Raw genomic sequence first — 27,905 nt, 5'->3', positions numbered from 1 at the left:
TATTTTATGAGCATGAGCGGAAAGAGATGGAAAAATAAAAATAAAAACTTCTTTTGTAACAATTCTGATCATCGAAAACCAGTGATCAAATAACTTAACCTATAGTCATTAGTCATGATCAATACGAAAATCAGAATACAGGTAGTAAAATTTCTTAGGCTCTCTTCACTTGACAAAGATATTTTTAAGAAATAGTACTACGCAATATAATTTTAATCCAGAAAAAAAAAATGGTTAAATTTAGCAAAAATAAGTTTGGAATTGAACTGGAATCAGTAAAAAATCAAACAATTAAATTGTTATTGAATCAATAAAATAAATAGTTTTACGAAGGTGCTCAATCTCAAAACCTATTATAATTTATTAATCAACAATTTGTTATTTACTCGTAACTACTATGCAGTAAAAATCAAATAAAAATTCACTAGACCAATATTGAATGAAATCTAAATAGAATAAAGTATCAAATTGACATCTGATGAACTATAAGTTCCAAAATTTGCTCTTATGAACAAATGAGAGCAAAAATTGTCATTGAGAGACAAGAAGCCACGATTTACAAATAGTTATGCCTTACATCACGCACGTATTTTTCTTAAACATCATGCACTAACTCTGTATGTAAACAATCAGTGGAATGAATACTGCAGCTTGAATTCAGTTGGTTATACTTTGCTTTGACAAAGTCATCCGAAGATCCTTGAAAAATCTGAAATCTTCGATGCAGGTGATTCAACTTGCTCTGGTGGGACATTCATTATGTCACCTCTTTTCGAGAGTACATTGGCAGTGATTTGGTTTACAGAGTACATTGGCAGTAGCCAGAATCATGTCCCAAGCCTTAGCCCCCAGAACAGGATAAGGTCGACTCTTTTACCCTTTGCTACTAAAGCAGGAGGCCTTAGCTCTGATAATTTCTTGAAAATCTAGATAAGAACAATCATAATGTCAGCTTCTCAAAGAATGATCACAGTGGATCTACCACCAACTGGTAATCTCATGGAAGGAAACAGTTCCAAACACCAGTACCCATTACCCCAATATAACCGCTATCACCTAATGCCATTTCTACAAGTCTAGCAAACATGTGGAGGTTCTCTCAATTCAAGCTTCATTTCTTCTGAGAGTGCTCTTATGTCAGGAATCACGCCCCCATTGGAATATCTTAAACTGCCATCCCCAACTAAATCTTTCAACAAGTCAACTGGCTCTACAGCACCCCCATGCTGCAAAAACTTTGTCCGAAGGGCAGTCCCGGTTTCGAGCGAGAGGGGATCCTCTTGACATATATTTTTCCATATGGTTGCAGCAAAACACTTGGCATATAAATAGCTGTAGTATCCTACAAACAAGTAGAAAAATACTCTCAGAACATATACTGTGTGGCACCCTTGAGCAAGGAGCCAAAAGCATGACGTAAACTCAAGACATAGCAAATTATATGACTATATGAGAAAAGGCAGCTTTTAATTATAGATCCCTTTTCAAGCATCGTGATACATTAAGCATTGATGTACTATAAAAGATGGTGATGATGATACCACACTTTGGAAACTAACTAGAAAAAATCAGAAGGTGACACAACAACACATCAAGAAATGCCATGAAAGAACTCAACTCTTAAGTCAGGAATTTCAGGAACTATAAAAACAGGAATAAATCTATGTGAGTTGAATCATAGCGAGAGTTGCACATAAAACTGATCACAAAATGGCTTAATGTTGATATAAAGTATAGACACATGGTAGCTCCAAGAAGTCATAATAAACTGTTATCTAGTCTCCAGTTGCTACAAAGTAAAATCAGTCACTGATATGTAGAAGCATATTAGGAGTAATACATTAAAACATTCCAAATCCATATTGGCCATATCTATGAAATTTCAACAATGAGCAAGGCAAGAAAGTCTTCCAACGAGCCCAACTTCTTATTGTAGCTATTATCCTACCATAATAACAAAAGAAAAGGATCAATGCTGATAAATGACATATTCCAGTGTTTGATTCTCGCAGAAGACATACCTCCACCATAATTCAGCAAGTGACTAAACCGGGTGTGCCAGTGTGTTCCTTCAACTTGCTTATAACTTGTGTATTGCCTTTTCAAATCTGCAACAACTGAAATGGTATCTCTTGGAGAAGAATCTTGTTCCCCAAAAAGCTTTTGATCAATCAGCGCATAAAAGATCTAAGAAAAAACAAGCAAAAGATAAAGAAAGTCAAGAATACTTTTGAAGAGGAAAAGCAATTATAGCACAGCTTACTAATCCCATATCCTCAGCCAGCATACCTGCCGCTGCAATTCAGTTGCAGCAAACATCATTTTAGCATCTTGCATCGAATCCACCAACTTTTTAGGTATGATTTCCCCAGTTGAATAGTGTTTAGCAAATGTCTTCAAAACTCGATAATCCCAAGCGTAGTACCTAAAAACAATCAGTCATAAATCTGTACACCAACCATTTAAACAGTACTAAGCTATGTTTCAATGCAAAGATTGCAAACTATCTGACAAATCAGATCAATCAATCAAAACCTTAATCCCATAAGTGGGATCGGCTACATGAACCAAAAGTGATTATTCCATATCTCACAAATCAGATCCTCATACAAAAATGTAAATGTACGTGATTAGCGTGAACGAAATACTTACATATTTATGTGCTCATTTTTTCTTTTTATTTATAAGCATAGAAGTTACACCTAACTTGGACAGAGGAAAATAACAAGAGAACAAGGTGTCTAAGTTAGCCTAGTACCATTGTAATTCAACTCTCCGATTGGATATAGTCTAGAATCCCAGTTGCCTTAGAGTCTTAGACCATCAAGATGCTGACAAAGTTTCTTTATTCCATAAATTATCATAGTATCATGGGGAGAAGCTAGTCCAATAAATACTCTACCATCCCGTTCTAGCCAAATTGTCCACAACCTTTTTTCCTTTGCCAAATAAATCCCCACAAAAGAAACTTGCAACCAATCTACATATTTAAAGAGCTAACCCAATCCTCTTCATGCACCACAAAATTCTCCTTCAGAGATATGATGCCAACTCACTATAAGCTCAGAAAAGCAAACAATTTCCAGGTAAAATAGCACACTCCGGCCTCCATTATAGAACATGTAATTGATATATATGGTCAACTTAGCATGTATGCCATTATTACATGAAAGAGCATGAGACACATAAAAAAAATATATATATGAGGTTCAGACATGCAGCAAATGAAGACACCGCAGTGAGGTTAACATAAAAGAGATGAAGTTTGTGAGCTAGTAGCAAATTTAGTGTCACTAGTCATGCCTGAAATTCAGAAGCTATCTCCTTGCAATAACCAATGGTTTTTGCTCTTGATGTGGTATCAATTTCAAAGAAGCACTTAAGGGTAGATCAAATCCTTATAACATAGCATTTCATAACTCTGAATATATAGTACAAAACCAAGAATCATTCTACTCACTCAAATAGATTTGAAGGAGTTTCAGCTAAATCCAGTGCTACCCTGGTTCCTGAAAAATGTTGGTATTCCTAGGAAAAAAAAAAGGTAACATTTGAACAGTCAATCAGCCACACTGGCCAACATATATATATTCAACTTGCAAAAAGTAAGAAACTACAGTGCATACCGTCCTTGACAAAAGTGAATGCAGAGCATGTCCAAACTCATGAAACAGTGTTTCTACTTCTCCGTGGTTAAGCCTCACCGTTGATGGATTATTTGAATTGGAAAAATTGCAGACGAGGGCCACTACCTGAAAATTACAGTAAAGGATAGATACAAAGAAACAGCATTTGTTATATAACATTATTTATTAACAAAAGAATAGAATTAAAACAAATTTGATATAACCAAACATGAACAGATATGGCACAAGAAAAACATTGAGCAGGTTTTGATGCTCATGTTAGCAACAAGGGCACAGTCTCACAACTGCTTCTAGGTTATGTACATAATCTATGCTAGTTCAAATAAACAAATCTCAACATATCTGCCATATCCCACATCAGCTGTTTTCCAGGACATATATCAAAATACGGATAAATAGTGACGTATAATCTAGTTTAAAGACTCTAACTAAATTCATGACAAATCTAGGCATGAATGCTAAGTTGCAATTCCTAATGTCTCAACACTGTCCCTCCCCCCCCCCCCTCCCCACTCTCTCTCTCTCTCTCCACACCCCCCCCCCCCCTCCCCACTCTCTCTCTCTCTCTCTCCACACCTCCCCCCCCCCCCCCCCCAAGAACGCCGTTTTTGCATCATGAATGGAACAATCAAAAAGTTTTTTTCCCTTGAATCCTGCAGGAATAAGATCTTTAGAACAGGAACTCAATTTGTAATTTACCCCACAATGCAGACCAAGCATTTAAAATAACAAATTCAGAAGTGCATTTTAAAGCAAAGAAGTGACACAAACAGGCCAAATAAAAGTTAAAGGGCAATAGAATTACAATGAACAAGGCAACATGAATCAGACAAAACTATGAAAACATACAGGAAGTTGGTATTCTGCTTCTGAAATGCGTCGACCTCCTTTAATTGCAAAGTGAGCACAACCAGGATATTTGTCCTTCCTTGAATACAAGTCGAGGTACAAGTATCCCAAATCACCCTAAAACAAAATGTATTTTTAAAGAAAATATGTAGATCAACTCATTTACAAACAATACATGGTACGTAATCTGGAAAAGGAGGGAAAAATCCCATAAATTAGCAAAAAAACATGTCACTTTTAAGCAGTATGGAATTCTTAGACCAAACATCCTACTTGTTGCTCTAGCTTTTCTTGTTTTTGACTTCAAAGAACTGATTTTTTTTTTAAGGACAGGATATAAGATTCATACATGGCTACTGTGCTAGCAAACAAGAATAAAGAAGAGTTAGAAGACACGTAAATTCACATGTCTAGGGGCAGAGAGAAATAGAGAAATGTAATTATAATCTTAGTGGGGCCATTCTACATGCTTCTGGTTTACAGGAAAGACCGAAAAAGCGAAGAGGGGGAGCATTATGAGCATCTGTATGAGCTACACATGCAAGATCCTGCTAGGAATTAGCTCAGATCAGAGAGATTAGGAAGATGATTAAGCAGAAAATTAGCTAAGTAACAGATATTTGTATTGATGATCAGAGTAATCAAACAATACAATCACTCTTCATTCGAGAGGAAGAGCAGCTCTCCAAAACTAAGCAAAAGCTTAACAATATTTTCAGCATGATGATTATTCCTCCTAATGAGGCCTATTTATAGAAAAAGTATCATAACCAACTCTAACTTATTCCTCAAGACACTACTAATAGGCTATGACTAACATACCCTTTCCTTAAAATTGATTCCTTGCAGATCCACTTTTCTAATGCCAAGGGAAAAGGGAACAGTAAAAATTCAAGAATCCATGCAGGATAATGAGTGACGAAGAGTTAGAACTCAGAAAGTCACAGTGCTGATTGATGATAGATTCCACCCTTCTTTGAATAGGCCAGCTAAAGCTGAGGTTAAAGCCAATACAATGACAGGACTGGATTTAGAAAAATACAACCAGAGATCTGTTGTCCTTGACAAACCAAAAGCAAACCTTTCCACAGACCAACCTCTTCAGAATTAACAGAAGACTCTATGTTTTTCAATTCTATATTCCAATTTGTAATCCTAGGGGAAAATGTGATGTAGGTTAAAATCAGTACTCGTAAGATGGATAAGGCTTAGACTTCGTTTCCCAAGCAAGACAGATACATGGTGCCTTCTTCAACCAAGATTTACACTGATCTACTGGTGGAATTTAACCACTACCTTCATTGAGGCAGTGTTGTGCGCCATACTAACAGTGATATCCAACATCCACCACCACACTCCCCCGAGATTTCGATCAGAATCAAGGCCCAGTGACCCAAATTCTGAATAGGATCTAAGTCATCTTGCAAATCCACTATTGACCTGAAACTAATGATACTCTAAGATTCTTTAATAACTAGCCATCCACATCAAAATTCTCAGAGTAATATTCCTTAAGTTCATCGCTGGAATTCAACCCCTGCCAGCTTGATGACATCGATCTCACCATCAGTACCCCTATAGAAGCCTACAATCAGAATGCTTTGAAACATCATACCCCAAACTGTTGCCCCCCTTTCCCCCAACACACACACACACACACAAAATAAGTAATTTTCAAATACATGGACATACTTTTCCATGTTAAGTGCAAAATCAAACCACGCAAAGGCAGATTTGTCACCAACTTCATGTGCCACCTGATACAAGTCATCATGCACACACTGCCTGACCAACTCATGCAGCCCCAGAGGTTTGCCTGACTCCAAACCCTAACCAACTGCATGAGTGACCACTGACCAACACAAATCGCTAGTTCACTACCAGCCACAATATACCCAACACTGCTGGCTACCTCTCTCACTGTCACATCCTAATTGCCCACTAGTCTAGCAGGCGTAGCAGTAGCAACAACAATCTCATGCCAAGATCCTTCAAGGCCTCATACCTCCATAACTACCTTCTCACCAACAACCTTCCTCAACACTCTAAACTCTGCCCATGAGTCAAATAGCAGACTGTCAAGGCTTCCCTTTCTCATGAAACCCATCCAGTCTCCAAGAATCTACCATTGGAATCAATTTTTGCTTTAAATTACTCAACCCACTCCCACCCAAAAGATACCCTAAATCTCTTTTCAAATGATCTTAACTTACTAGTATAAGAGGTCAAAGAACCTCATTTATGAAGTAAGACATGCTCATAGATACTATCAACTGATTTACACAACCCAATTTCTTTGAGGCCCAAAAAAAACTCAACTTCAGAGTTCATAGCAATAAACTGCAGAGGGAAACTCTGCAAGGGGCATATTAATAGAGAAAGAAAACCATCGGAGAGAAGAAAGGATGAGGAAAAGGGAGAAAGAGAGAGAGTAACCATTGCAACGAAAATAAACTTCAACTAGGTTACTCTACAAAAATTTAACCTGGTCTTATCCTAGAAGCTTCACTTTGTTTGTCCACTTGTTTGACATCCCCCCACACCTCCCCCCCACCCCCGGTTTTTCTTAGGGTGTGTGCCTTGTGGGTCTGTGGGAGAGGGGGGATATGCACCAAAAATATTGATTAATACTACCCTGTTAAAGAACAATAATAGTATAAAGTATCAGCTTCACATACACCAAAGACGCAATTTTGACATCAATTGTACCTCTTCAGGATGATGAAGTGACATTTTAAGAACATCTGGATGCCATGATTCACCTGGAGCAAGAGGGATATTATGAAATGATGCACCAAACAAGGACTCCACCAGCAATTTCAAACCCTCAATACATTGTAGCAGAGGAAAGTAGGATGCAATTACCTGTAGATAGAACAGGCAGGTCAACTTTAATGCCAAGTTGCAATCTAAAGAAAAAATAATGATCCAAAAAAGTGATCCAAATACTAATAATTTTAACCAAGCAAGCCCCCCACCCTTCCCCCCATAAAAAAAAGATTAAAAAATAATGTAATGAAGTATATAACAGGCATAGAGCCAATCAAAAATTGTACTCCCTCCGTTTCCATTCAATAAAATTAATTGGCTAGCACAATTACCAATGCACAATTTTGATCCTTAATATCTCTCTATTTATCTACAAGTAAAATTTATTACTAACATAAATCAAAAACATCTTGTATACTGAAATTTGTTTTTATATATTAGTACAAAATCAAGCTCAAAATGAGAAATGTGAATAGGGTAGAAATCAAAGGGAGTAGTTTAAAACAATTTCAGATTTTCACGGGGAGGGGAGGGGGGGCATAACTTACAGAAGAATCCAGGTCACAGGTAGACGCCTTAATCATTGCCGAGTAGTACGTCTCATCCCACGGCTCCAGGTCCTCAAGCATTTGTCCAGTCCTTTGTCGCTTGTAATACCTGAGTCTTCTAAATTCCTAAGATAGACAGTGAGAAGGCCTTCGTTATAGAAGTCCATTGAGTCATACAAGACCAAATGATAAATCTCAACAGAAGGTCGTAGCCACATATATATATATATATATATATATATATATATATATATATATATATATATATATATATATATATATATATATAGGGAGAGGCTCTTATGAGAATAGCTCCCTTATATGAGAAACTCACTTATGTGAGAATAGATCTTCACCGTAGATTAGAATAGAATCTAACCGTTCAAAACGTTCTACAGTAATGGCAAAATTGTAATTTTGTTTGCTGATATACCCCCTTCTCTTTTTTCACTTTCACTGATCTTTTTCTCTCTCTAAAATTAGGTTTTTCTCTCTCTAAATTCCATCTACTCTCTAAACCCTAGTTCATGCATGCTACTTCGTGAATCAGAATATGGATTTGAATCAAATTGTACCAACATCTCCAATTGTTACTTATGAAAGAAGGTAATAAGTTTATGTTTATGAATTTTGATTATATTTTTTCACATTTTTCTCCTCTTTTTTTTGTTAATTTTCGTTAATTTTTTTGTAGATCGATCGATTCACAATGTATGGATAAATCTCCAATACAAGCCATTTGTCCATCAAATCAGTAAGTAGCGATTTTATTAGGGTTTAATTATTTGATTTTGGTTTAATTTTTAAATTATCATGTTTGAACACAAAAATTAGGGCTCCGTTTTGCTCGATTTGGGAGGGTTTTGCTCGAATTTCTAAAGCATAAACAATATTAGTAAACTTCCATTGGTTTTGGTGTCAAATTTGTTAGGTTTTTACAGATTATTTTTGGATGCTTATAACCTGTTCGATAAAATGCTAACCTGAAATTTAACTTGAGGCAGTGATTTCTATATAGGCTATTATGATTAAAGAGTAAGGGACTAGCTTTAGGCATGCATAACTTGGAAAAGAAACTTAGCAACTAGTAAAACTCAAAACTCGGCAGGACAGCATCAGCTACTGCCTAGCTTGCAGCAGCCTCGGCAGGGCAGCAGCAGCTGCAGCCTTGCCAGCAACAGTCTCGGCTGGCAGCAGCAGCTGCAGCCTTGCTAGGATCAGCCTCGGCAGGCCAGTAGCAGCTGCAGCCTTGCAGACCACGGCAGTAGCTGCTGTAGCCTTGCTAGGACACTGGCAGCAGCAGCCTTGGCAGGGCAGCAGCAGCTGCAGCCTTGGCAGGGCAGCAGCAGCTGCAGCCTTGCAGAGCACGACAGTAGCTGCTGCCTAGCCAGGCCACTGCAGCAGCCTCGGCAGGGCAGCAGCAGCTGCAGCCTTGCAGAGCACGGCAGTAGCTGTTGTAGCCTTGCCAGGGCACTGATAGCAGCAGCCTTGGCAGGGTAGCAGCAGCTGCTGCCTAGCCAGGCCACCTGCAGCAGCAGACTCGACAGGGCAGCAGCAGCTGCAACCTTGCAGACCACGGCAATCTGATATCATTTTTTCTTCTTTTATATGGCTAAAGTCATGCATATATCAGTTTCTAAGTATATGGCTAAAGTCATGCATATATCGGGTTGTCTGTGATTGTTTGTAATTTTACTTCTCTTAGTCCCCTACTCCCCTTCCAACTTCCAGATCATTAAAATTTAATTAGACACATTAGTGATCAATCCTTCTAATAAATATAGTAATTAGCCAAACTGATCAGCCACACACCTCTTTCTTTTTTGAAGAAAAGTGACATTGTAGTTTTTCATTGCAGCCAAACTTATCTGTGAACATTCTTGGATTTTTATGTTTTCCTCTTGAATTTTGTTCAGTATTGCAGTATGTATACATTATAATTCAATTGTTAATTTTTGCTACAAGTTTATGTCTAAATTTTTTACTAATATGTTCTAAATTTTTGTACAAATGTTCTAAATTATTACACATATGTTCAGTTCTAATTATTCCCTTGTGTTCTAACCTTTATATATGTTATATGTCTATTACTTGCAGTGATAATCTTGTTGGTGTTGATGCTGCTACAACCTCTAATCAGTTTGCTACAACATCTTCTGGAAATGCAAACAAGAGTACCAATGTAGATAATAAAGAAGGTGATCAAATTGAGGGGAAACTTAAAGTTAGAGCTAAAGATGTTCTGAAAAACAAAGCAATGAAGAAAGAAACAAAGAAGGAAGGCAGAGGGAAAAAAAGGAAAAGAAAGGTTGATGAGAGTGATTCTGATGATGATATTGAAGTTGTTCATGCAGATCAAATGGAATGTAGAGCATTAAGTCAACGAATTACTCCCAAGAATTTTATGAACACCGTGCTTAAAGATTTGCCAAAATCTCATAAGGCGGCTATTAGAAAAATTGGCTTTGGAGGTTTCTTAGATTTGGATTTAGATGCACATAAATCTGTGTTTTGCTCTAAGCTTGTGTCGAGTTTTGACTGTGATAGGGTGTCTTTAGTTCTTGAGAGGAACCAAGAGATTGAAATTACACCTGTAGACATACATTTGGTTTATGGATTGCCGATGGGAGGAGAAATTATTAAAGAGCAGCAGCAAGAGGAGGATGAAGAATGGGTTGATTTTATTAGACAATGGAGATCTTATTTTGGGTTAAGTTGTGGAAGTCCATCAAACTCTGTGATTATTAATCAAATTGAAGAGTTAAAGAAGAAACCTGTGTGTGATGAATTCATTTGGCATTTTGTAGTTTCTGTTGTCAATTGTTGTATGAGATCCACTGCCAACCCATCGTTAAATTACAGGTTCTTGTATAGTTGCATGGATACAAAGAAGATCGAATGTTTGGATTGGTGTGAATATGTTTATAGGAGTTTAAAGTCGTCTGTATCGGAATGGCAAGGTGGTTCAGCTTTCTTCACCGGTCCATTGCCTTTCTTGATGGTAATTTCTTTTTTTTTAATATATTGTACATTTTTATATTAATTTGTCTTTTTTCTAAATTTGTCCTTGTTTAACGCATTTTTTTGTATATTTGTATTAGATATGCTATTTTGATCGTTTGCAAAGATCTAAAATAAGCAATCCAAGGCAATTCCCACTCCTTTCTGTTTGGAAGAAAGATTTGATCAAGGAACGGATGAAATTGGAAATGAAAAGAGGATTTGGAAAGGGACATGTACTTGATAGAATGGAAGTTGATAGGTATGATAACAATGTATCACAAGTGGCTGGAGATCCCGAACTTGGTGGAAGTGATGTTAGTGGTTCTAATGAAATGCTGGTATGCATTTTTTTTTGGAACATGTTTTAAACTAAAGTCTTATTATAGTTGGTTATATGTTCTAAATATTATTATTTGTTCTAAATATATACCCACATGTTCTAAATATTTAGTCATATGTTCTAAATATATAAAGTGGATGTTCTAAACTTAAATAAGATCTTTTATATGGTTATTCAATTGTTCTAAATTTATATAACTTTTGTTTGGTAAAATGATGAAATTTGCTGTTTTTGGTAATCTTCTTCACCTTTCTTCTCCTTTTCATTCATCTTTCTTGTTTTCTTGGTTTCGATTTCTCCACTTTTTCTCAAATTATGCAACTTCTACCTGTCAATTTTATTCTGTTGATGTTGATTTTGAGACCCCAAATTGTTGGATAAAATTCTCAAGCTTGGCTTCCAACCTGATATGGTCACCTATGATTCTAAATATTTTATTATTTGTTCTAAATATATACCCACATGTTCTAAATATTTAGTCATATGTTCTAAATATCTAAAGTGGATGTTCTAAACTTAAATCAGATATTAACATGGTTATTCAATTGTTCTAAATTTATGTAACTTTTGTTTGTTAGGATTTCCTTCAAAAATTCGGAACATTGGCTAAGAAGCTTGCTGAGAATTTAAGTGAGATGCATGCCATGTTGGATAAGGCGAATGAAATATTTGCTAAAGAAGAAGCATCTGATATGAACACATTGATTCAGAATATTTGGAATAAGTATTCCATGAGAAAGGAAGAAAATCAAAAGGACAGCCCCTCCATTCTAAGTCAAGACAAGCATTTGTTTGACCAACCAGCTTTCATGAAGGAGTTAGATGATGTTATGAAAAGATCATGGGAAAAGTTCGCAGGGAAGAAAAAGACACCTTTTGAGATGACTCCTCCGAGTTTTGATTTGTTTTCACATTCTCAAACACCTACTCCTCCTCCTCCTCAAAGTCATGAGCCTTCTTCCCCTCTTCTTCCTCCTCCTCAAATTCATGAGCCTTCTTCCTCTCTTCCTCCTCCTCCTCCTCCTCCTCCTCAATTTCAAGGGCCTTCTCCTCCTCTTCCTCCTCCTCAAACTCAAGGACCTTCTCCTCCTTTTCCTCCTCCTCCTCCTTCTCAAACTCAAGGGATTCCTCCTCCTCAAACTCAAGGGATTCCTCCTCCTCCTCCTCAAACTCAAGGGTTTTCCACTTCAATTTTAGGAGGAGCATGCTCAGGTGCTAAAGTCCAACAAGGGAAAGGAAATGTAGGAAAAAGGGAGAAAAGATGTCCTGAAAACCTTCCAAACTGTATTCGTTCACCTTTTATGGTTCAGTATGACAACATGTTCAAAAAGGTCGATGGACACAAGAAGAAAATGGCAGAGTATGCATTTGCCAATGGATTACCTAAGTAAGCTCTAAATTTACTTAGTAATTTTAAAGTAATTAGTCATGTATTCTGATTTATTAATCATATGTTCTAAATTAGTATTCATATGTTCTAAATTAGTATTCATATGTTCTAAGGTTTAATCTTATATTATAACATTTAATGCTATTTGTTTTTATGTTTGTAGTGAGATTTTATATGATGATGGTCAAACTACAATCCGTAGAGATGAGATGTCAAGCCTTGCAGCGAACAATCATGTGTTTAATAACATTGTTGATGCTTGGTCATTCATATTGAACATTGAAAACAGAAGACGAACCCCAGGATCAACAAACAGATTGTTTTTTTCAACGCAAGCTTATGTATGATTCTTAATATTGAACTTGGCTTCTTTTGAGATTTCATGTTATAAATTGAGATTTCATAACTTATTTTTACATGATTTCAGGAAATTTTGTGTACGGATTATCACTTTTCTCCAACTGTGAAAATTCAAGATAGATATCATACTTTATTTGAAAGGTTGGATAAAGAGATGAAGCACTGTAAAGTGCAAAACTTTGATAGAGTTCACTTGGTAAGACATTAAGAAATCCAAAAGAATTCGAATATAGATTCTTTATAAGCTTTCTTCTTTTTTTCTTATGTCGATTTCATGATCTATTATTATATGCAGGTATTTTTTCCAGTTGCATCTTCATCACATTATTACCTGCTTTGTGTGAATTTTCTCAGCAAGACTCTCGACGTGATTGACAACAGATATTTGGAATATAAAAATTCTTTTTGGCACAAATACAAAAACAAACCGAAGAATTTGGTAATATCTATCTGTCTCATTTACTTGTGCTTAGAATTATATTTTCTAAACTTTTATTTCAGTGTTCTAAAGTTTAGCTCAGATGTACTAAAATTATACTCATATGTTCTAAATCAGATTTTTTTAAAAATTTCATGTTCCAAATAGTACTTATACATTCTTAATATTTTCTAATACTTATTTTAATGTTTAATTTTAGTTGAGGGCTTTTGCCATGTTCTTGTCAACCAAGAGATCAAAATGCGATCAAGAGGTTTCTAGTTTCAAAACTAGGACGTTAAAAATGAGTTGGAGGACAAATGATAACAATGATGATTGTGGCGTGTTTTTGCTTAAACACATGGAAACCTATCATGGTGAGAAAGATACCAATTGGGATAGCGGAATAAAATTGAATGATGTAAGTTTGTTTTATAGTAATACTCATGTTCATATGTTCTAAATTTTTATACATATGTTCTAAATTTTTATACATATGTTCTAAAATTTACACATATGTTCCAAATTGTGTAAATCTTATTTATTTTTTTATTTTATAATGATGTAAAAAGTGAGATAGCGGATACCAAAGTCTAATGATTTTATCTTATTATATTGCAGATCAATCAAATGAAGAAATTGAGGGTGGATTTTTGTGCTAAGATATTATCACACAAGGAAAATGAGCTACATCATGAGATTACTTCAAGATCACGGAAATGGGCTAAAGAAAATAGTTTGTAATATAATTTTAGAAATAGCATGTAGAATTTTGTATAGTACTTTAAATTGTAAGCCTATTTTTCTAAAAGGTTGTATTCGAATATATAAGCTTGACTTGTCTTTCTTGTGATCAAATTACTAATTATAACTCATATGTTCTAAATTTTTAGTGATATGTTCTAAACATTTAGTCATATGCTCTAAATACTAATTATAATTCATATGTTCTAAATTTTTATTCATATGTTCTAAATTTTTATTCATATGTTCTAAAGTTTTTAGTCATATGCTCTAAAGTTTTAATCATATGGTCTAAATACTATTGTCAAAATATTACTCATGTATTTAAGAACTAAGATTTTAAGTGATTAATTTTAATCATATGGTCTAAATCAAAATTTTGAAATCGCATTGGAACCATACACCACACATGATTACTAATTTTAGAAATAGTTGTAGAATTTTGTATAGTACTTTAAATTGTAAGCCTATTTATCTAAAAGGTTGTATTCGAATATATAAGCTTGACTTGTCTTTCTTGTGATCAAAATACTAATTATAACTCATATGTTCTAAATTTTTAGTGATATGTTCTAAACATTTAGTCATATGCTCTATAATTTCATATGTTCTAAATTTTTATTCATATGTTCTAAATTTTTAGTCATATGTTCTAAAGTTTTAATCATATGCTCTAAATACTATTGTCAAAATATTACTCATTTATTTAAGAACTAAGAATTTAAGTGATTAATTTTAATCATATGGTCTAAATCAAAATTTTGAAATCGCATTAGAACCATACACCACACATGATTACTAATTATAACTCATATATTCTAAAATTTTAGTCATATGTAATAAAATTTTAGTACATATGTTCTAAATTTTATTACATATGTTCTAAATTAAACTCACAAGTTCCAAACTGTAATCATTTCTATAATAGAAAAAAGTGTTATTCAATACACAAATTCAAAAAAATGTTCCAAAATTATTAACTATCATCTAACTTTTTTTGGACAATTTCGAATATCGTGGTGACTCAATTCCCCACAACCTTTGCATAACCTCTTTTTTTTCTGATTTTGTTCTACTGCCTTTTCTTTGTCCCCCTTTAGTCTTTTCCCACTTCCAGATCTTGTTTCAACATTATTTGAAGTCTCTACAGATCTTGTTTCAACATTATTTGAAGTCTCTACAGATCTTGTTTCAACATTTGAAGTCTCTACAGATCTTGTTTCAACATTTGACAAATGAACTCCTGTACCTTTGTTCTTCGAAATTTTTGGAGGTTTGATAGATATTTCTCTTGGAAGACTAGCTCCAATTAATAGTTCTATGTCTTTTTCTTTGTTAGTAGCATTCCTTTCACCATTACTTCTTGCATTTCTTTTAGCTTCCAAATCCAACCTCAATCCTCGAAGATTAATCACAAGGTCTTTAATATCTTCATCGACACCTTCTGCCAAACTAACACAATTATGTATCTCTGACCACAACTCATTCAACAACTTTTTCTTGTCGATTATATTGGCACATTGTTCCAACAGATTTCCTCCTAGGTCAAATATTGGTCTTTTCGTTGCCATAGTAGTCCATCTGTTTAGAATATATTGCTCAGGAATAATTTCAAACCGTTTTGCTTTCCAAACCCAAACCATGTGCCTGCATGGAATGCCTTGCCTATAAAACAACTTGCAAGAACATGTTGTCTCTTGGTTAGTCGGATTAAACACAACATCAAATGTTCTACTCCGACCCCCTTCACTTACTTTTGCAATTTCTAATCCATTTTCTCTCTTAAACTCTTCACACCCACAAGCAAAACAAGCCATTTCTACCTCATATTGGAAATCATAAAAAACAGAAATAGTGTATATGGTTGAGGCATACTTTTCTATCCCTAGTGGTGTCTTGCACTCTGGGTATTTGTGCTTTGAATCATTGTCGTTTTGACCTTGAGTGTGTCTCTGGGCATCAATTGCAGCTCCATATCTCATGTAAAACTCAACAAGTGACACGTGAGGATTGATAAAGGAGCAAAAAAAGTTATTTTCACTTTCTGATCTTGACGTGGTACGCATTATTCCTCCCAGGAACACATCTCTGAAATATGCCGGGATCCACTTATCCCTTATCTCGTACATATAACACAACCACTCATTAACTTCCAATTCAAACTCAACCATCACCTTATTCCACCTTTCTTCAAACTCAGCCGGCTCAATTTCAAGATGCCAAACACAGGCACATATTTTTTTCAGGAATCCTGTTTCCTCCTTTGTGATCGCTCGCCCTACTTTATCTGGCAACTTTTTCATTATATGCCACATACAGAATCGATGTTCAGATTTTTGAAACACTCTACTAACAGCAATTTTCATAGCTGGATCTTGATCTGTGATCAGACAATTAGGTTCATTATTGCCCATTGCCTTAAGAAATGTTTTGAAAAGCCACTCAAATGATTCAGTATCTTCCTTTGCTATGAAACCAGCCGCAAAAGTGATACAACTCTTGTGATGATCAACTCCTGTAAAAGGAGTAAATACCATGTTGTACCTGTTTAGAACATGAAGATCAAATTTCATTACATACAAAATATAGCACTACCGTTTTAGAACATGTGAATAAAAATTTAGAACATGTGAATAAAAATTTAGAACATATGATTAAAATTTTAGAACACAAGATTAATATTTTACTTAATTGTAATTGGAACATAAGAATCACTATTCAAACATTTGAATGAAAAGTTAGTTGCTAAATCTTATGAGCATATAAAACATAATTTAGAACATTAGACTTAAAATTTAGAACAGTAGAAGCAATTTTTAGAATGTTCAAAACATAATTCAGAAAATAAGACACGTGAATTATATGAATCACCTGTTAGTTTGGTAAGTGGTGTCAAATGATATCATATCGCCGAAGAGAGCATAATTTTTTTTACAAATAGGGTCCGCCCAAAGAGCTCTAGAAAGACAAGAATCATCATCAACTTCAAACTCAAAAAAAAAAGCACTCCACATCAACTTTTTCTTTGTGAAATTGTCTACAAACATTTGAGCATCGGAACCTTGAATAAATGTTTTTAAATCTCTGTGAAAATTTTTAAAATCTTGCTTGGAAGCTCCAACATTATCATAACCTCCAAGTATTTCCTTCATGATTCGAAAAGTTTTTACAGGGCCAATATTCACCTATTATAGGCACAAAAAAGTTTTAGAACATATTAAGAAACTTTTGGAACATGTGAATAATATTTTAGAACATATGAGTAAAATTTTAGAACGCACTGTAAAAATTTATGAAAGAGTTACCTTAGAGTTATCAACAATCATTTTTTTGTGCAAAATGTTCATCTTTCTTCCTTCTCTTTGAAATAGATTACAACTTGGTGTGTAGAGGGGATGAGTATGTCCTTCGTGGAACTGTGTCACTATATACTTTTCATCTTCACAATGTTTTAGAACCATTAGAGCTCTGCACCCAACACGAGTGACTAATCTTTTTCTTGTTATTGAAATCTTGCCTTCCTTGCTTTGTCCTTCTTTATCATTTAAAATACTCTCCGCAATAGGCTTTTTCTTCTCCTTGAAACCCTGTTTGTTGCATAAGACATATTGGAATGCCAATTTTTTCTCTGTATGCCTTTTACTGGTAGACTTCCTAGTGTTAAAACCAGCAGCAAGTGCATATGACTTATAAAATTCAACACCCTCATCAACACTATTAAATTTCATTCCTATTGCAGGTTTTAACTCATTGCGGCACATAGGAAACCATTCTTTTGTTCCTCCGGGAGTTAATATAGGTACTACTGTAGGAGTAGCTGGCACACTTGCATTGGCATTAGAAACATTATCAAGTTGTTCGTCGTTGTTAATTATTTCTGCACAAAAGTAATTTTAACAAGTTAAACAAATTTTAGAACAAATGAATAAAATTTTAGAACATATGATTTAGTATTTCGAACACATGATTAAATCAGAACAGAAGACATTATTTAGAGCATAGATTTAAGACTAAAGTTTACTTAATTATTTACAGCATAATTTGGAACATTAGACTAAAACTATAGAACACATGATCAAATATTTAGAACACATGATTTTAGACATCCCATTAGAAAAATCAAAACATGTTCCAAAATTTTACTCATTTGTTCTAAATTATTTATCAAATGATCCAAATTATTTATCAAATTTCACTCATCTACATTCTCATTTATTACTTTCCCTTGCTTTCCTACCAACATGTTCTAATTTTATACACACATGTTCTAAAATTTTCAACCATGTTCTATGATTTTGGAACATGTTGTACATAAAAACATCCAAGTTATAAAAAAAAAAAAAAAAAAAAAAAAAAACCTGCTTCATTATTTGCTTGTTCATCCATAATTGTCAACCTAATATAATGAACCTGCAAAAATAAATTCAATCCAAGCAATTAAGTTTAATAAATTCCACATCAAAGAAAAAAGCACTCCACATAATCAAACATAATACAAACAAATGCTTGATGAAAATCGAACATAATCAAACATAATCAAACATAAAGCAAACATTATCGAAAATCGAACAAAATCGCAGCAAACAAAATCATAAGAATTAAAATTGCAGCAAACATAATCAAACAAAATCATATAGTAAATCGAACAAAATCGCAGCAAACATAATCAAACAAAATCGCAGCAAAAAATTGAAGCAAAAAATCGAAAAATCGCATAAGAACACTAAAATTTTCCAGAACACTAAAATCGAAAATTAGAACATCAAATCTGTAAATTTTAACGAAAATACTAAATTAAGATCACTCATTACTAAGATTATAACAAAAATCCAACATTCAAACCATGAAATTCGAAAATTACTGACAAAAATTAAGGAAAAATCTAACAGAACTTTTGTTGATTATTTACCCGAATAATCTATGAAGCTTGTTGATTCTTGCTATTGCTGAAATCTGACAAAAATCGAACGGAATTGTGTTCGAAATCCTTGAATCTCATTGAAATTGAAGCTCGTAGTTTCTTCACTCTGTTTTTCTGATTAACAAGTATATTGATGAAAAGTTTGGTTTTATTAGAGCCGTTGAGATCGTTTGATCCTAAGGCTTAGATTTGTTCTCATATATTAGAAATGTTCTCACATAAGAACCTATTCTCACCGGATCCCTCCCCTATATATATATATATATATATATATATATATATATATATGTGATATATATATATATATATATATATATATATATATATATATATATATATATATATATATATATATATATATATATATATATATATATATATATATATATATATATATATATATATATATTCCAATGGCTCATCGTGAAAAGTATAAAGGGACAAAAATAAAAAGGCAAATTGGGCCTGTATCGAAACACAGTTGCCGAGTCTTGAGTGGCTAGTGATGATTACCTAATTCGCCATCAGTGATAATATAAAGGGGGTACAAAAATGTGGGAAGTCATGGTGCTGGAGTTGATTTGATGCTAGTTTGAAAGAATTGGGTTTTCCAAAGAAGCATCAACCACCAAACACAGCGTCTGAATCTGACATAATTTTAAAGTTTGAAACTGATGTAGACTTCTAACTTTCTCTTGTTATACCATATAAGAACTACCTTAAGCTATGAAAAACACCTTGACATTCCAGCATATATACTAACTTAAGTGCCAGCCACCAATTAATAAAAATATACAATGAGGTGCAAGATTAACCAAAAAAATCACCAAAACAAATCAGATATAGAAATCTTCATACCTCATCAGCTTTGGGCTTGACCATGCTACTCAACTCAAGCAGAAAGGACATTACGACATCTGCTGATGAAGCCATGTTTGGGCGTGCTGCAAATTCAGCATAAGACTTGTAGCCCATTATCTGCATCCATGAGCCAATATGGTATTAGAAGTTTTTTCAACGCCCCCCCCCCCTCCCTCTTCTCTCTCACTTCTTCTCCATTTGTCCTTTGCAATGGGTTATTCGAATTGCAAGCTGCATAAATCTCTAGATTCCAGCTATTTTCACTGACACCAATTAGCTACGGAGTAATAAATTACATAAATGAGAACATAAGCTCCATGACTCTTCCTTTCCCTAGCAGCTAAATGCACATGGACTAGGTCAACCAGCTAAAGACATGCTCAAATTTATGTAAACAACCTCACCAAATTAAACACTACTGTGGAAGGAAAATAAATCAGATATTAAAAGGGAAAATAGCAAGAATACAATTACAAGCAAAGTACCTGCGCCAGTTCATGACGAGCAGCTATTAGCTTGTCAAGTACATTGAGATTTGCATGAGGTGCAGAGTTTCCTTGAATATATGCAAGTTTTCGCACCTATTAGCAAACAGAGTAAGATTTTGTTCATAACCTTTTTCATGGCATTATACAGAAATGCCTCAGCAAAAAATAAAAAAAAAACAAGCAACTTTGTAGCTCTCATTGACTGCTACTTTCAGCAAATGCTTCATTATAGATACAAATGGATCCACCAGGAAAAATATGTACATTGAAGATACTTTCCTTAAGAAACATAAAGGATAATATAGCATTTTTCAGGAACTATTATCAGCAAAAATATTACAGCTTAATTCAAGGTAATAAATCTAAGCACATAATCTAAAAGCCCATTAGCAGGCACCAAATAGTTCTTTAAGGACTATCCTCTCTAACACCATCATGATCCCTTACACTCATCCATCAAATTCCTCATTTCCCTTCCAGCTATGAGCACACCATATTTAAACTTGGAGTTGGAACTGCAAAATCCAATGTTAGCCTTTTGTTGTTGCTTAAAACTCTCCAACGGATGAACTTGCTTGACCATTGAAGTGTGTAGCTGTAATAAACTATCTAGCCAAACCAAACAACCTTGCTTGACTCAGTTTAAGGAAAGAAATTTTTTTTATTTAAAAAAATTTAAAATTAAAAATAAAAATTAAAAATAAAAATTTGACAGCATTGATTTACATCTGGAGCAATCGAACTTGTGCTGTTGATTACCAATAAAGAAGATTTTAGCTGGAAAATGGTATATCCATAAATTTTGGTATGGCAAGTTAAGCTACAAGTAGTCCAGCACTCCAGCCTAATCACTGGAGATGCCCTAATTGATGACTGGAAAAAACTAATAAGGAGGTAAACCCATCCTTCAATGGAAACCAAATCTTCAATGGAACAAAACTTGTCAAAACGATTCACCGTTATAATGCCACTGAAACTACAACAAGCACATTTTAACCTTGGTCCTTGGCTCCTTATCTTCCAGCAGCAGTAGATTTTTAGAGATTCTTTCAAAGCCCATAACAACACAAAAGAAGAGTTCCTCCAAAGAACATTAATGGATTGACAATCATGTTTGTTTTCTGTAACCATAAGGCCCTCAACACCCAAAAGAGAACCAAAAATATGCCCCAAAAAGCCTTCCTTTACTTCTTCTAAATCTGACAAAGTCACTGCATGAAATAGGATAGAAGCATACCACTAACACATCCATGATAACAGAAAACTACAGTAAAAGCGCTCTCACCACCTCAAAAATTTCCCGTCCCAAAACTTCTTAAGCACAACAATACACATACATTGTGAAATTGCACCCGTTACGTCACTGAATCTACAGATTATCTTGGAGTCATAGCTTTTCCGACAAATTCACAGTTTAGCCTCAACTTTACAAGACCTTCAACAGCCAGCTTTATATGGCCAAAGTGAAAAGCGTTGCACAAAGAAAATTTTCTTCTGGTTAATACCTAAGATACAAAGTAACATTGTTAAATCCCAATAGCTTTACCAGATTTGAGTTTCAATATTAAACATATCAAGAGGAAGACAGATTGATTAGGATAAAGTTTAAAAACAAAATAGTCTCTGAGATGAGTACTATAGGGGATCCAATCTCCAGGATTAAACCCTGTACAGACAACTGAATATATTCCTTAAGATTTGGCAACACTATGCGATGAGAAACTTTAGCCTTCAGTATTCAGTTCCTCATAAGGACTAAACCCATATACTTCTAACTTTTATCTTTTGGTCTTACTGGTCAGTGATAAAAGTTTTAGTAGATACTGCGCAGATTTATATCGAACACAAATGCAAGGAAGAATTGGATCATCCTGGAGGACCTGGACACCTCTTTATGGGTGAGATGGAGTGCTTCAAAAAGATGCAAGTCAGATATTTGGGTTCTTTGAGCTGCCTTTGCTAGAGATTAATGACTATATTTTCCCTCATAAATCTAGTAGGGTAGAGGTGTTCTGGGATTGTGTGTTTCTAAATGGATGATTCCATTTTTACTTTTGGATGTTCAACATGCCCGATTAGCTCTCTGATTCTACACTTTGTCAAGGAGGCTATGTTGTCCTCTCGATCATAATCATATAGTACAATATATCATATGTCAGGAATCCAACACCGTTTAAGAATACAAAGAGAAGAAGGAGAGTCAAATTAAAAGAAACAAGAGGAATTTATGTTTTTATGTTATCGAGATAAATTTTATTGAAGTTAAATTCCACAAACAACATCAATTGTAGCCAAAGATCGAGAAAAACCAGACCTCTTCATTTGGCACCCACTGTAGAATAGAAGTTAGTGATACGGGGTCTGTTGGAATTCGATATCCCTTTTCTTTCATGTCCAACCCCTTTCTCGATGATCCAGCAGGAGAATATATGGGTGTACCAAGATGGTGCATACGCTTTGGAATACGGGTAGCAGGATATATGTCTACATAACCAGGATCATCCACAATATTTGCATTGAACCTGATGAACATTTTGAGCTCATGAAACAAGTCAAAAGTAAAATTCTTTTAAACAGTAATTTAGTAAAAAAAAATAATGGAAACATGCACCATAGTAAGAGCAACAGTGTCACAGGACACATGCACTCATATACAATGAAATACATGCATAAACACTAAACTGGCACATATGAACTTGTGCATAAAAGCTTGGCCAGAAATCAGAATTGGAGGACATATATGACTATATAAGCTATGCCTATGAGTGGGAAAACAGTTAAAGCTCTAGCTCCACCAAAACAAGGGGCCGTTAACTAAACTAGGCAAAAGAACAAGTACTAAGACAGAGTCGGCTTCTTGAAGTTGGGTTTTTATATAACTGCTCTAATGTGTTTCAACTTTAATTAGATCAGAGGTATGCCTCCAATAACTGACATTCTGACAATTACAATTTGATTCCCTAACCTAAACTGAAATTATGTTAAAAGAACAGTTATTCAGCAAGTACTCCAACCATTATTTTCTATTCTTGTCACTTTAACCCATTCTTTTTTGTAATATTTGCTTTGTCTTATTCTATTTTTGAACTACCGTCTTTACCATCTTACCCCTTCAATTCCACTACAAGTTATACCTTTTCACACATTCTCTCTTACTTTATTCACCTTGTTCTAATACTCACCTACCTTGTTACATTCTCTCTCTTACTTTATCCCACTTTATGTTACACCCACTTACCTTCTTCAATACATTCTTGAATTATCTACATGCATAAGAGAATGGAGAGTACATCAAAATTTTAGATACCCTCCCTTAGATAATCATTAGATATGCCCTATATTTATAAGTATACGTAATAAAGGTATGATGGTTATAATTTTCAAATTATCTAGCATGTGACCCTAAGTATATGTAATAAAGGTATAACAATTATAATTTCAAATTTATCAAGCATGGCTTTAAAGTTCTTGTCACATTTGATTTGTCCCTTTTCATGCTATGAGTATTGATGCATCTTATTTTTACATGATGACACTAGGGATGACAATCTAGTCCTGATGCGACCCTACTCCGCCCCGATCCGAGGTAAAAAAATCCGCTCCAAGACCGAGAAAAAAAGTAATCCGAGTTCGACTCCGTTAAAATAATCCGACTCCGAGTTGGAGGAGTGTCGGAGTCGGATCCTACAAAAAATCCGAGAAAAAATTCCAACTCCGACAAATGTCCGACTCTGACGGATTATCCGACTCCGATAGATCGTGGATTTTGGTGTGGGTCATGGTGGCATTGGGTGTGGGTTGTAAAGGCTCAAATAGCCCAATTTCTCAAAGTATATTGAATAACGGAAAAAAACTCAGAGTCGAGTCGGATCGGAGTCAAGTCGGATTGGAGTCAGGGGTCGGATATTAAAGTCGGAGTCGGATTTAGCCTCCAACTTCCTGTAGGGTCGGAGTCGGATTCAGCATAATCCGCTCTGAGTCCCACCCGTTGCCATACCTCATTATTTCAAGGGTTCACAAACGACATGCTTAAATTCTGTGATATTCTCACTCAGTTACCAACAAATTCCAGTTATAAACAGGAAATAATGAGTTTCTCCAAAATCCTTAGACCATCAATTGCAATCCACAATAAACTCCTCTTTTACTATTCAATAAAATTAAGGATAAATTATTTTACTCCGTTATAAGAGAACAATTATTATATAGGTCTTTCTTTGTCTTCTTTGCATTAAAGAGGGGGGGTTAAAAGTTATCCTCATAACTTATTTTCGTCTAATCAACTCACAAACTAGTAATGAGTATGCCATGCGCCAACCTTACAGACAAAAACATGTCAAAAAATTCAACTTCAGAGTTCCATTGACTATAACATTATAGAGAGATTAGAGGTTAATGCCTTGACAGTATAGTATTTTGCATGTGTGCTAATTGCAACCATCTGGTGTAGAATGTAGAGTACAGTCAATTTTCCCATCTACAACAAGTGATTCCAACCCCAAGAAAGGGTAAACCAAACCTTTAAATGATCAAAATTCAAAACTATAATAAAACTAGCAGCCATTGACATCATATTACTACTTTACCACTAGCCATTTCAACTGGACAAAACAGTTGCTGACTATTCCACCCACAAACCCCATATAACGGATATAAGTGCTTCCATACTAAACAACACTTAAAGATTTGTGTAAGAGGCAAAGTACTTCTGGGTTGTTTCGTTGCTAAATTAACAAACATAAGAGACTAAATGCAAAGGGGTTTAACAAATATCCATACGGACCATAAAAATTAATAGAATGACTCACTTGCGGCACAGTTGTGCAATATCCACATTGAGCTGATTAACTCGTTCTAATTTTTCTGCAGATGTAAACACATAACCAGTTCCTTAAGCCAATAGATATGCCTACACAAATAATATAGTAATATCAGCATTACACAAGTAAAGTACCACTACAGAGATGGATGCCTCCCTTCTCAAAATCAACACGTAAATAATGGGCTGCCCTTTGGGTTTCTGAGTTGGGGATGTTGCCTTCTAGCTCAGCTTTCATCACAGCATTATACAGACAGTGATTTGTATTCAAATACTGTTTTCCATTGGAGACAGAAACAATAGCAAGTCAGCGAATTTATAAAAGATCAGGCACCTAATGAATAATTTGGACTGGCAGTATAACAATTTGCCTAAGAACTAAAAATAAACAGGCTATGTAGCAAGAACAAATGCTAGGAAATATGTTTTGAGTCTTCACATTTTTTTCCATGGAAGGGGGAAAAGAGAAGAAGCAATTTGATAGGAAGAGGTGGAATCAGCATAGAAAAACTGTGCAGAAGTTTTTATATAACGAGACATACAAGTTTTTTAAAATTAAAAAAAAAAAAAAAAAAAAAAAAAAAAAAAAAAAAAAACAACAACAACAACAACAACAACAATAATAGAAGGATATGAATAAAGAAAATGATGGAACCAATTAACAGTTCGAGCAAACTAGATCTTTAATTTCACAGAAGAATTGGCATGAACTAGCAAACAAATTAATAGACAATTCTTAAAATAGTTTACTATGACAGGACATGACAAACCTATCAGTAACAAACCAAAACTATTCTACAGAATATTGTTGTACAACATATATTACTGCATTTCACATGCACACCACGAAGAAAATAATTTGCTTCTCTCTTTTTGCTCTGATTATCAATTGAAATAAATTGAAAAACAAGTGAAGGGCTAAACAGTAATGAGCTAATCTACAGCCTGAAATCTCTGAAGCATTACCCTTTAATTGGAGTAATGCAACAAATAATTTACATCAAACCAATCGCTCCCTAAATGAAAATTAATCGAAAAGCCCAACAAGGGAATGTTATAGTTAAGTAGGGCCGTCGAAGTTACTCATTTCACTGGTTAATTGCTTTGTGTGGAACAGAAATTATTGAAAAGTGAGCAGCCTTACACAGATTTAGACAGAAAATGTCAGCAACATGCGGTAAAATTGTTTCCTAGTTTAGATTTTCACAGCTTGTCACCCTTTTTCTGCCATTTCAATTTTTCAAAAACATAATTGACCATAAAATAGTAGTTATTCACCTATTTTCTGAAACTTTTCATTTAGCAAACATGGTAAACATATAGAACTCATAATTAGTACTCCACACATATTTTTGCTATAAATAATTTGAACTTCCTCATTGTATGTCAACTGTTAAGTGATGTATGTGCAAGTATTAACATTAGAAAGGGCAACTATTCATTATGTAATATTGGAGCACACGGCAATCTCACTTTGATAAACCAAATTCCACATAAACCATGCATTCATTCGTTAACGTCTTTCTAAGTTTTGAATCACATGGGGTCAAGATAGCCGAAATAATTGAAACTTTCTTCAATGGATAGGCAAGACCGCCAAGACATATAAGTCTCCATGACCATATAATTCAACAAACATCAATAAATTAACCAGATAGCATAGTGTAAAAAATAAACCACAATAATGAATAGATTAGAAGTCACCTCACATGTAGATATTCATCCATTCTCATGGATGCAACATTAGCTTGCTCCACAAATTCCCTAAAATGTCACTCCAATTTTTATTTACTTTTTCACAAAATACATAAAATTAACTTCAAATATACCAAGATTCCACGAATAATTTTAAAATACAAAAATCAAATCACCTGTCAGGGTGAGTATGTCTACATAACTCAGCTGAATCCACCACTGAACAAACCTAACAAATCCGAAAAAAGAAAATCCATAAAATAAAATAAAATAAAAAATCAAATATTAAACCCTAAATTACAAGAAAAATAAACTTACAGTGTCGGAAATTTCATCCATAGCACGAATGATTTCAGCAGAAGAAGGCATAGTAGAAATGTAATTGATGAGCTCTCCAGACCTAAATTAGATACAATAAATTGAAATCAAAAATTCAATTTCAAAATCAAAATTAGGGCAAAAGTAACACAAACCGTTCGATAGCATCGTCGACGAAACGCTGGAAACCATTGGGAGTTTTCAAATGAGAGAAACCGTAAAGACCAGTTTGTGTAGCATCAGCAGTAGCAGCAGATGTTCGGAAAGCTTGAATGTGGTGTAAAAATGGCTTCGGTCGGAAGAATTTTCTGGAGTAGGAGATGATTAGTGCCGCCATTTTCGAGGTTGTTGGAGAAGACGAGTTGCAGCGTTTTACAGGAAGAGTGAATTAGTGGAAGCTTATTGAGAGGTCAATCAATTTGACGCTAATTTTTTTTTGTTTCTGTTTATTATTACAAAGACGGCCTAATCCTTTAAGGGGTTGTTTATAAACGATTTCTTCTATTAATAATGGTGATAAAGCCAAATCTACGTAGTAATGTGATACGGAGTACAAATAGCTTTACTACATGATTTCGAGCTTTCGAGTTTTCGAGTTTTACTAATTGATTGTCGGTGTGGTGGTGATTGTGGCTGCACTTGGCAAGGTTGACAAGGGGATTCCATGATTGATCTCATAAGGCCGCAGCAACTATAATAAGTACCAAATTCAAATTAGCCTAAAGGTGAACCGGA

General features: G+C 34.6%; 2 protein-coding genes across 5 annotated transcripts; both read right to left on the bottom strand.

Annotated features, from left to right (window-relative positions):
- Positions 1-433: 433 nt before the first annotated feature.
- LOC145607794 (mitochondrial intermediate peptidase, mitochondrial-like) lies at positions 434-27,614 on the bottom strand. 4 transcript variants are annotated; one of them, XM_081663387.1, is made up of 18 exons: positions 27,326-27,614; positions 27,171-27,252; positions 27,029-27,081; positions 26,867-26,921; positions 25,293-25,431; positions 25,147-25,201; positions 22,653-22,860; positions 20,336-20,431; positions 19,848-19,967; positions 7,814-7,939; positions 7,206-7,361; positions 4,497-4,613; positions 3,627-3,752; positions 3,461-3,528; positions 2,290-2,425; positions 2,022-2,187; positions 1,037-1,342; positions 434-926 (listed from the first exon to the last, which is right to left on the bottom strand). In XM_081663387.1, exons 1-17 carry the CDS (start codon positions 27,505-27,507, stop codon positions 1,077-1,079), a joined length of 2,151 nt encoding a protein of 716 aa, XP_081519513.1. In that variant the 5' UTR covers positions 27,508-27,614; the 3' UTR covers positions 434-926; positions 1,037-1,076. The 4 variants fall into 4 exon arrangements, with proteins under 4 accessions (XP_081519513.1, XP_081519512.1, XP_081519515.1 ...); XM_081663386.1 differs by having other exon boundaries at positions 434-1,342; XM_081663388.1 differs by lacking the exons at positions 434-926; positions 1,037-1,342 and adding an exon at positions 1,534-1,944.
- On the bottom strand, positions 15,052-18,002 carry LOC145609483 (protein FAR1-RELATED SEQUENCE 5-like). Its single transcript, XM_081664958.1, has 4 exons — positions 17,374-18,002; positions 16,940-17,253; positions 15,302-16,612; positions 15,052-15,178 (listed from the first exon to the last, which is right to left on the bottom strand). The coding sequence occupies exons 1-4, from the start codon at positions 17,827-17,829 to the stop codon at positions 15,052-15,054; spliced, it is 2,208 nt and encodes a 735-aa protein (XP_081521084.1). The 5' UTR covers positions 17,830-18,002.
- Positions 27,615-27,905: the final 291 nt, after the last annotated feature.

Source organism: Chenopodium album, chromosome 23 (assembly GCF_948465745.1).
Source record: "Chenopodium album chromosome 23, dcCheAlbu1.1, whole genome shotgun sequence".
NCBI classification, from domain to species: Eukaryota; Viridiplantae; Streptophyta; class Magnoliopsida; order Caryophyllales; family Amaranthaceae; genus Chenopodium; species Chenopodium album.
The sequence above is the reverse complement of the archived record's forward strand: the minus strand, read 5'-3'. Positions and strand labels throughout refer to the sequence as shown.